The 11,448-nt window shown below is 37.3% G+C and overlaps 1 protein-coding gene across 2 annotated transcripts; it reads right to left on the bottom strand.

Annotated features, from left to right (window-relative positions):
• Positions 1-1,914: 1,914 nt before the first annotated feature.
• On the bottom strand, positions 1,915-10,380 carry atp5f1d (ATP synthase F1 subunit delta). 2 transcript variants are annotated; one of them, XM_051910696.1, is made up of 5 exons: positions 10,121-10,380; positions 8,564-8,717; positions 3,354-3,442; positions 2,157-2,294; positions 1,915-2,040 (listed from the first exon to the last, which is right to left on the bottom strand). In XM_051910696.1, exons 1-4 carry the CDS (start codon positions 10,232-10,234, stop codon positions 2,172-2,174), a joined length of 480 nt encoding a protein of 159 aa, XP_051766656.1. In that variant the 5' UTR covers positions 10,235-10,380; the 3' UTR covers positions 1,915-2,040; positions 2,157-2,171. The 2 variants fall into 2 exon arrangements, with proteins under 2 accessions (XP_051766656.1, XP_051766657.1); XM_051910697.1 differs by having other exon boundaries at positions 1,915-2,037.
• Between the last annotated feature and the right edge of the window lie 1,068 nt (positions 10,381-11,448).

The raw sequence follows: 11,448 nt of genomic DNA, 5'->3' as shown, positions 1-11,448 counted from the left end.
CTTTCTTAGCAAAGGATGATTACTACATTCTGTAAGTGATCTCTGCTAATTCTGTACATGTGCTATTGGAGCAAGCTGCAGCATGTCGCCACGATAGACGTCTGACTTTCATGAATACGCATGTGGTTTAGTCTTGTAAAACTCCAGTCAGCACATGCATATAGCTCTGGAGCAGCCATGTAAAATTACCCTGTACTTAGGTAAATTCAAAAATTATCACCACAACATCCACCAACTGTAGAGTGTTTCTTCTTGCAGTGTAGACTAGCTGTATTTCTGACTCTGTTGCTGGCGTGTGTGTAACTATTTATCAGTTTTTATGGATCTAGAACAGGGGTGGAGAACATTGATCCTGAAGGGCCATTGTCCTGCAGAGTTTAGCTCCAACCCTAATTAAACACACCTGAAGCTAATCGAGGTCTTCAGGATTACTAAAGTTACAGGCAGGTGAGTGTTTTTTTTAGGGTTGGAGCTAAACCAAAACCACTGGAAGGCAAGCCTGCAGCCTTTAGCCAAAAAAGCGTAACGGCTAATGTTAACGCCCCGCCCCTGGTGGTACGCAGGGAAGGAGACCAGAGGCTGTTTTTTGAATGATGTCAATGGATGAGAAGCTCACTATGCTGATTAAACAGCTTTTGTGGGGAAATAGCTAATCATTTAATTAATCGACAGCCTGTTTGCTAATCTTCAGCATGTTTTACACTAAATAATACTTTCGTTGGGAACTATATGTAGATTTTAGCTTGATAATTTTTTTTTTTTTTAAGAGAAGGCAGACTAGGGAATGTTGCGACTGATGTCACTGCCATTACACGATAGGCTGAGAAGTGAGCACGTGACTAAGTTAGCCGTTACGCTTTCTCCAATGGTAAGAGATACAGACCCTCTTATCTCCCTGTTATATACAATCTCTGGCTAAACTCTCAACGTTCCCCACCCCTGATCTAGAAAATGCACATGAAGGCAACTTGAGTAGGCTAAAAATTAGCTTAACAGCTACTACGTGGCTTGAAGAAGCACAAACAAACAAACAAACAAAAAAAAACTATATCTTGCACAAAAATGTGTCAATAGCTATGTTTCCATCAAAAGATGCAAATTTAGCTTGTACAAAATTGGAAAAATCGCATAAAACATTTGCGAATAAAACGCAGATTCCATCCTGTGAGCCGAAGAGAACAAAACTGTCACTTCCTGATAAACTTGTGCTAAATATCACAAAGAAAAATGGAAGTTGCTGCAGTAGGAGAAGCCACTGTATATAATAAATTACTTGCGCCTCAGGGCGCGCGGACCGAATGCAATAAACGCAGTAATGTTATCTTGCTTTTGGAGGCGGATGTCTGCCGTTTGGGAACGCAGTCGTGTAAGACAGTTCTAGGAGGTAATTATATTGAACCACTTTGATGACAGACTTTACTCAGGCATTTCATAATGACCAAAACAGCATTTCAGGTGCTGTGCAACGGGATTGGTCCAGTTATGCAGTCACATGACTTTTTTGATGCGCACTGAGGAATTTATGTGTTAATTAATTAAATGTGTTTCCATCGTAGTTTATGCGCATGTTTCCTTATCGGAAGTTTATCTTAATTGAGCGCATACATTTTTAATGCACATTCTAAGAATTTATGCGCATCTTGGTGTTTCTATCCAGCATTTTTTTTTTTATGCCATATCCCAAAACGCACATAAAAATACGTGAATGGAAACATAGCTATTGACTGAATAAAGAGGAATGCATTTGCTCCAGTTCCCTCTGCAAATGGCTTGGTGATCTTTTAGGTTTCATCAGTGCTATACTGCCCCCTTTCTGTCATGAACAGTACTGTACTTATCAAACAGATCTATAGCACAGCAAATACAGCTTGAATTAATAGTGTGAAGCGCAAAGAATGTAAGTGACACGACGTGTTATTTCAAATAAATTTATTGTTAATTTCATCCACTGTACAAAGCAAGCAGTCTTGCGGTTTCTGACTTCACTGGGGTGGGGAACAGACAAAGCCGGAGACTTTTTCACACCGACAGAATTTCCTACTGAGAAACAAAAAATAGAAGATAACGAAGCATAAGTACATTAATATGCCGCATGTATTATATTGTATTTAATGAGTGTCGTCCAACATTCCTCATTTGCTAAAAAGTGTACATACCAACACACGAGTCATTTACTCCAGTGCTTTGACGATTGCCTCGTTTGCCTCTATGCTGATCAGAACCTCTGCCCGGGCTGCCTCATCTGAAGCGCCCATCAGTTCTGACTGGGCTTTCTCGAGGTTCGCTTTCGCCGCCTACAAAAAAAAGACATGGCACTCTTGACATTTGGTTCACATTCACTGTATTCTTGACACTGATGTATCAGGCGAAAATTCAATCAATAACAGCTGACATTATAAAAGGAGCCATCAATTGGAACAAGTGTCGTATATATCTGAGAACTTCAATATCTTGAAGCACCTTATAAGTGAGAAAACTCATCTTTGCCATAAAAATCAATGCTGCTGCTACTTGAGCCACATTCTAGACTAGCACGGCCATTTTCTCAACAGTGTGAGCAAATAAACGTGGCCTCTTTCCTGTGAAGGACATTTGTCACAGTGGCGATTACACAGTGTAAAGGCCAAACATTGCTGGGAGTTAAAGGTCTCTCAGTGGGGATTTGACACATCTGCAACACTTCAACGGTGACTGACCTTTCCTTCCTTATTAACCAGCGAGGCCCCCGAGCATAGCTATCTCTAGGAAGAATAAAAAAGCGGCCTATTTATGTGGAATAAACCCGAAAGTGCTCTTTATTCCGTGTTGGAAAAAGGGCATGTCCGAGAACATCCCGTTTGGAATGAGCTTGATGTGTCATTCTGAACATTCGAGTTGTTCTGAGAAAGAGGTGACTAACAGAATATGAAGAACATTGTATTAAACAGCTTGAATACAATCAAAGGGCGGCTTGATTTAGTTTCAAATGCTAAATTTAAATGATAATCCAACAAAAGGTGTCTATACAGTCAGACGGACAGATAATAGGGCGTTACCGTAACAGTATGAGCTATTAAATATGGCACAGCTACACAGATTCAACCTTATTAAACACCTACCAGCCAACATTTTAATCTTAACATTCTTTGTTTTCAAAAACGCACAAAATACCCGTCCCTTTCTTTCTTGAAATGGACCTAAAATAAAAATGCCGTAATGATGCATTGCTGAGCGAATTAAAAAAAACAAAACAAAAAACAAAAAAAACCCCACCCAGGATTAGGTTGTATCATGAAAAGTGGAGGATGGAGCTATGCATGAATGAGTTTTTCCATTATTCTTTGTGTCGAGATAACGGAAGAGCAGGGACTCACTGCGAGGTCGAGGTCGTCCAGAGGAACGGCCTCTTCTGCCAGCAGCTGCACTGAAGAGTCGGCATTGACAGTGACTGATCCACTGCTCACTGCAAAACACAAAACACATTAAATCTCAAGCATGGATGGGAGTTCAGAAGGTGCACTATATTATTTGTTGACGCTTGAAGAGGCTCTCATTTGTAGGACAAGTCTGACCCCTTCTGGATGGATTTCTAAAATCATATGTGATAATTAGTCAGGCATCTTTATGGCAGGTCGCTTTCAAACACGCTTGCTTCACCATAGAAAATCATGTTACAAATATCCTTTTGAAGTGTGCAAATGAGGACCAGAATACCCACAAGTCATAGTCAGATCCATCTCCTCCTAGTTTCATCCCTTTTGCAAGCTTTTCTATAATTAACATGTATTATATCAAATGTTTTCTAGTCTTTTTAATAGCACTCCTTCCAAATGACATTCATCTTATTCATATTAATCATTATGTGGAAGAATTTGGTGGCAAAATCAGGTCAAGTACTACCGATCAGACTGGGTTTAAATGAAATTAGAGTTGTGAAAAATTTTGAAAAAAAGTTCACTTTAATTTGATGATTTTTAGCAAGTTGTATTTAGCAAAATGTATTTATTTGGTTGTTTTATGCCATGTCAGAGTTTAAGAACAGGGTCAAATCAGTTAAATTAAGGAGTTTGATTCCCAGTTGGGCTGCATGATTTATCACATCACATCACAAGATGTGCGACGTCAAGGTAGCAGGGATCGTAGTTGATCCCTAATCTGTACGGACCAGGCCCCACGGTTCGGAAAGCATGCGATTCACGGATTAATTGCAAAGTTTAACCATTATAGAGTTAAAGGCCCAGTTTCACAGACAGGGCTTAGACTAAGCCAGGATTAGGCCTTAGTTCAATTAGGAACTGGGGGCACATTACAGAAACTTTCTATCTTAGGCCTTAACTTAAAGTGCCCCATTATGCTTTTTCGAAGATTACCTTTAATGCAATGTTTAATGTAGCTGTGAATGTAAATGATCTGCAAAGTTGTGAAGCTGAAAGTGCACGATAAATAAAGTTATTGTCTCTCAAAAGAAAGAATCCCACTTCCGTGATGGCTGCAAGTCACTGGGTAAAACATTTGCCTAATGCCCGCCTATGTTCTACGTTGTCAGCTCCAGAACAACTTGACCCGCCCTCAAACACTGGAGCTAACTGTTTGTGTTGTGTACATGTCAAGACGACACAGTTTTCTGCTCTTCAAAAGCAAATTCTCTTTGTAAACACTTCCCAAGGATGAGGATGTGAAGAGTCAGTGGTTAAAATTACCACAGCAATACAACAGCAGTATAGCCTTTTGACGATTGCTTCTCAAATCTCTGTGAGGTCTAAATAGAATTTACAAAATGCTTATCCATTAAAGATTGGACAATAGCCACTTTCTTTGGACCAACTTGCTCTTCAGAATCACAACCTGTATGTATGATTAATTATTGATGTGTATATTTTCTACCGGGTGTTCAAAATACGTAGTTTTGTGTTTTATATTGTGTAGGTCTCCAGCTAACTCATGTTATTACTGTCTTCTGCTAATCAGCTACCTAAAATTGTGTCCATTAATGCAGACTGTCTGCTGTTCTTACTACTGTGATTAATGATAAAGGATGGAGCAAGATTTGTTTTACAAACTTTAATGTTATATCATTTTTTTATATTATTGCTCGGCTAACATTAACACTGTTATTGATAGTTAATTATGCAGTTCCCACATGTGCACTGCAATAAATTAGAAATATACACATTGGTTTGTTGATGGACATACACGATAATGCTGATGGTGAGGAATTACTGTTGCAACATTTCATATTGTACGTCAAATTGAGTAGGGTATAAATGAAAAACGTCCTGCTCAAGTCACCCTTGCGCTTGAGGTTGGGGTTGAATAACTAGTTCTTGCAATGTTACATCATCGGACTCTATGGTAAAATCGATGGCATTGTTACTGTCTTTACAGTGTGTCACTGAGCTTTAGGAAGCCTCCGGAGCTGAATCAGTTATGGTAATGGGCATTTTGTTTCCACACGCGCTGTAAGCAGTAGACTAATCACAACAGACTGGGCCGCCTGACTAATCAGAGCAGAATAGGCTCGCGGAAAGCGACTTGTCCTGAATCTTCGGACGAGTTGTTTGACAATCATTGAAAAATGTGATGTGCCATGTATATTATGAGAAAATTAAAGCGCTTTTTTTGACCTTTGATGCATATAAACCTGTTGTAGGAGACCTCCAAAACAAAATTAGGAGCTTTTAAAATTGCACAATAGGGGCACTTTAAGATATAAGTTAACTTAGGATTTTTCAAATTCACATTACAGAAGCAAATCTTAACTTGATTTAGGATTCTTATCCTATCTTAAAAAATATCATCTTATCTGTAGTTACAAAATCTTAAACTGCTCCATCGAGTTTGGTAATCAACTGTCAGGTCTGTTACCAAGCAACCAACACACAAGCAGCTGTTGTGAAGTAAACGCTAGAGATTAAAATGGAGATACACAATAGGTGTGCTTTTAATCAAGTGCTACAGAAAGAAAAGTTTTGATAAGCTTGGTTGAAAAAGGCAAATCCTATCACTATATTTCATGGGAGTCTGTAATTATTTATCAGTGTTTGGTCGTCAAAGTGCGACAGCATTTGGGTGTTCAAAACGTTTTTCTCACCATCAAATGTTGTTCTTCATCTTGTATCATTAATAAATGTAATGCCATTCTCAGACATGCCTATTATTATGTGATTTTTACAGTTGGCTTTCAAATAATTTTGAAGTCAGGACAGGAGATGTCATTCTGTAATAGCTTTTGTCCTAAATGAGGTCCTAACTGAAATTGCCATGGTTACCAAACAGATAAGATAGGACTCTAAAGTTAGGATCTTTCTGTAATATGCCTCCAGGTCTGCATCTTGAGAAAACAAAACAAAACAAAACAAAGGCACGGACATATTTTAAGATGTCATTGCAAGTTGCTTTTAGTTAAAACAGCTAAAATATGCCTTTTAGTCTGGGACTAGGTTTAAGCCTTGTCTGTTTATCAGTTGCATGTGTTTTTAAGTCCTTTTAGTTTAAAGGGTTAGTTGACCCAAAAATGAAAATTCTGTCATTAATTACTCACCCTCATGTCGTTCCACACCCGTAAGACCTTTGTTCATCTTCAGAACACAAATTAAAATATTTTTGATCAAATCTGATGGCTCAGTGAGGCCTGCATTGAGAGCAAGGTAACTTAAACTTTCAAATGCCCAGAAAGGTACTAAAGACATATTTAAAACAGTTCATGTGACTACAGTGGTTCAACCTTAATGTTATGAAGTGACGAGAATACTTTTTGTGCACCAAAAAAAACAAAATAACGACTTTATTCAACAATATCTAGCACTCGTCACTGAACTAAACACTGCTTCATGAAGCTTTACGAATCTTTTGTTTCAAATCAGTGGATCGGAGCGTGTATCAAATTATCTCAAACTGCCAAAGTCATGTGATTTCAGTAAACGAGGCTTCGTTGCTTCATAAGCGTTTCGAAATTTCAATGGTTCACGTGACTTTGGCAGTTTGATATGCACTCCAATCCACTGATTTAAAACAAAAGATTCGTAAAGCTTCAAAGCTTCATGAAGCAGTGTTTAGTTCAGTGATGAGTGATAGATATTGTTGAATAAAGTCGTTATTTCGCACAAAAAGTATTCTTGTCGCTTCATAACATTAAGGTTGAACCACTGTAGTCACATGAACTGTTTTATATCTGTTTTTATTACCTTTCTGGGCATTTGAAAGTCTAAGTTACCTTGCTCTCAATGCAGGCCTCACTGAGCCATCGGATTTTATCAAAAATATCTTAATTTGTGTTCCGAAGATGAACAGAGGTCCTACGGGTGTGGAACGACATGAGGGTGAGTAATTAATGACATTATTTTCATTTTTGGTGAACTAACTCTTTAAACATTCAAGTCAGTTTAAAGCATTCAAATGCAAGAAGATGAGAAAGAGACTTCAATTTGGAACTCAATTTGGATCCGTACATTTGGCCTTAAAGTGTGACGGGTCTCCTACTCTTCCTGCTACGGCCGGCAAGTGGGTGTGGCTAGAAGGCTCATCAACAGACTGATGTACACCTGTTCTTCCCTCTATAAAACCTTAGGCTGTGTTAGTGTTGAGCAAGTGTATTCCTGGTTGCCTTGCATTTGATTTTGGCTTTTGTTTGTTACTTAGTTTCACTTTGTTATTTGTTTTGGAGTATTTGTTTTTTATGTTTGAACATCCATGCACCAGACAGACATTACAGATGATCATGTTTTATATATTTTTCTATTTATGTTAATAAATGTTTATTCTTGCAACCAACTTCACTATGTCCTCCACTCATTTGTCACGGCTTTGAGCCGGTCGTGAAAAAAGTGACAGCAGCCTTATAAACCTGCTGCTGTCTGTGTTATCTGTCTGCTGCGGTGTCTATTGTTAATCAGACAACAAAAGACAAAGAGAAAATCACTTTTGTTGCTTTAACAAAGATGAATTATAAATTTATACAGTGAAGAAGACTATTCAGTGTTAATTTATATTTGATTATTCAATTTCTGTACTTGTCAGACTTACCTGACAAACATAAAGCACTGTTTATTTCATTTGTACCTTTGTTCTATTGCATTTATCCGTGCATCTGCCAACTGATTAAATGTGAATGTAAAATGAGATGAGAAAATGAGAAATCTATAAACTGAAAGATAAAAATCTACATAAATTGATATCTACCATTTGCTCCAAGGTTGTTATATAATGATATACACTTTTGTAGAAACCATTTTTACATTACTTAAATAAATAAATATTCATCATAAATGTTTAATGAAAGTACTACACTATGCATAACCATGATGGGAGAATAATCCTACACTACGCATAATGCTGAAATTATCCTTACGGAAAATCACTGTCAGCATTGCACATTCTTTCTGCTTCAACTCAAATAATGCAATTCATCTCAGATCTGATTGGTTTGGAATTTTGTGAAATCCCTATTGAGAAAATAAATGGAACCAAGGCTTTTTATGAATAAATGGAATCAAGAGTTTTTATAATGGTTGTTGAAAAAGCACTAGAGAATCACACATCTGAATGCTACGGCAAAACGCATACTTCTACTGCAGCTAGAACTCACCAAAATACTTAGCAGAGGAACCATCGTCATTGAAGACGGTGACTACGCCGGGCCGGAGCACCTGCAGTGTGGGGACGTGGGCTGGCAGGATACCAAAGGCGCCTGTCAGTGTTGGGACGTCAATCTGTTTTACGCTGGCTTCCTTGAAGAACACCTGCAAAAGGCATAACAAGCTTCAATGCACCAGGTGAACTGAGTTTGAGGATGGTGTACTGTAAGTTGCTTTAAGCATTAGCTAAAATGGTTACTAAATACAAACCACATTTATCAATCAATCAATTCTACTTTCAAAAAATAGTTCTGCTAAACTCAGGGTTCCCACATCATCTGCCTAGTGACAGTGATCACAGAACCATGTCCATTTCCAATTACTTATGATTACTGAATACATTTTTTCTTTTTTCTTTTACTATACTCAATAATTAACCAAGGACTAAGAAAACTAGATTAAAATGTGGGGGCTGCAAAATACAAAAGGCCAGTAGCGATCGGTAGACAATCAATCGGACCACCCATACTATTTTTCATTTTATCATATTAAGTTACTATTTATTTCTAAGATTCTTTAAAATACACATCCGTATAACATAAATGGCAATTTCTACTAATCACATTTTTATATGGTTAACAAATATGCCCTTCAATTCCACAAGCAAATATATTAAATAGCCTACATCTTGCCCTCATTTACTACCATAGAAGGAAAAAATAAATACTATGGTAGTCAATGGGGGGCGAGATCTGTTTGGTTACTGACATTCTTCCAAATATCTTCTTTTGTGTTCAGCAGAAGAAAGAAATTCATACAGGTTTGGAACAACTTGAGGGTGAGTAAATTATGACAGGATTTTCATTTTTGGGTGAACTATCCCTTTAATATCCATCACTAATTTATTATAGAAAAGTCCTTGACTTTCAAAGCTTAATTTATTTATTTTTTCTTTTTGGGAATAATTTTAAAATACCCTGATATTTCCAAGTTTTCCATGAGTGTGAACAAAACATTTAATGTCGTAAAGACTGTGTGACGGTTACTTGCACTGCCACTATAACGCCAATATAACAATATTATGTGCGATTTAAAATTTGATGGTTCATAATTTCATGAAGAAATGACATAATTCATCAGCTGTTCCAAGACATTTAATTGATCTTAACCCTGAACTGTCAAACAACAAGTCAAGGTGATCGGTGGCAATGCTAACAGTCTGCTAAAGTCATTCAAACTTTTGTCCATGTTTTGCAAGCCAGAAAACAAAACAAAAACCTTTATATTTACAGTGTAAACATTGTATAGCGTTACATTAAATGCATTAGTTGTAGATGCGAAATAATAATCTATACTACATTAGTTTTACACACTGAAAAGTTGACCCACGTATGTACGTTAGCACGCGCGCACACACACAAATCAAACTGTAGCTACAATAAAGACTACATCCATGATAAGCTGAATGTAAAACATGACATATAGGACATATAATATTACTGAAATAATTATAGCCGGTGATTAGCGTGTTAGCAGACCGTGTAGGCCTGAGGCCGGAGCGTCAGTACCTGTGTCGGCGATGCGAAAGTGAAGGACATCTGAGTGGCGGGCGCGTCGGCATAACAACGCACGTGTCTCAGCGCAGGGACCGCGCGACGAAGGAGAAACCTTGCTGCCATCATTTTTACCACGGAGAAGCGACCCGACCTTTACAACACTGCAATGCACAAGCCTCGGCTTCCCTGTCCACACAGGCAGTCAAGTCAGACAGTACGCGGCTGATAGGACAAGGGCACGGGCAACCTTTCCCGTCAGGCCTTGCGAGAACTGTGGGGCTGATGGGACCTGTAGTTTTTTTTTTTCAAGCGAATGTGAACTGAGACGTAGAGGATATTATTTATTCATATCGGGGGTGTTTTGCATCGTTTAAATTGCGTTTTTGCATAGATTTGATTGTTTTAGCCTTGTCCCAAATTTACATTAAAATATTTAAATCGATCATAAAAATATTAATTATTACACGTTTAAATCTATATTGAACAAGGAGGAAAATAAACACAAACGTTTTTAATATTCATTGTGTCCAAATTTATTTGTAAATCCTTAAAACCAAATTTACAAATACAGATAGACAAAACAGAAAAATTAAATAAAATGAAAAGACAGAAACATATAAAATGTAATGCGCACAGCTTTGTTAGTTTTCAAACTTTATAAAGTAAAATTTTGAAAATCTATTTTTTTTTCGCAAAACAATTCTCAGCTGTGACGTCATTTCCACCAAGTTTGCCCCTTTCAAAAAGGTAGTGAACTTATTCATCAAACAGACAACAGTGTCATGAAGAGTATTCTCAATGTCAAATATGAGAGGATGTGTGAAGAAAACAAAGGAAAAAATAAGGTAATTATCACGTGCTAGCAAAATATTTTTATTGTACGTCATAGCCAATCCAGCTGTAATTCTGTCAAATTATGAAAATGTGTATTTTAGGAGACATAAATCCTTTCTTAGAAAAACAAATAAGTCGGCCATTTTATTGAGAAAAAAAAAGGGTTAAATGAGATGGAAATGAGAGACTCTCTGGTAGATTTATATTGTTAAACAATATTTATATTGTTTCAAATAAAAATCGACAGAATTCTCCTGTGATGTGCATGTTCACCGATGGTTTGACAAATAAACGAGTGTAATGGTCAAACAATTGGTTTGAAATATGACCTTTTCCACTTTTTGCTGTATCGGTTTGTGTCTCACGATTGTTTAACTGTAATCTTGCTCATAAGCCCTTAAACAATTTATAAAAGCCACTGGGGCACGTTGTCACAAACTATATCAGTGAGCTGTATCTTTGTTTCTGTTCAGTATCCTTTATGTACTTCATTTATTTTTTGTCTT

This window comes from Ctenopharyngodon idella, chromosome 10 (assembly GCF_019924925.1).
Source record: "Ctenopharyngodon idella isolate HZGC_01 chromosome 10, HZGC01, whole genome shotgun sequence".
Lineage (NCBI taxonomy): Eukaryota > Metazoa > Chordata > Actinopteri > Cypriniformes > Xenocyprididae > Ctenopharyngodon > Ctenopharyngodon idella.
Note: the sequence above shows the minus strand (reverse complement) of the source record. Positions and strands in the feature narration are given on the sequence as shown.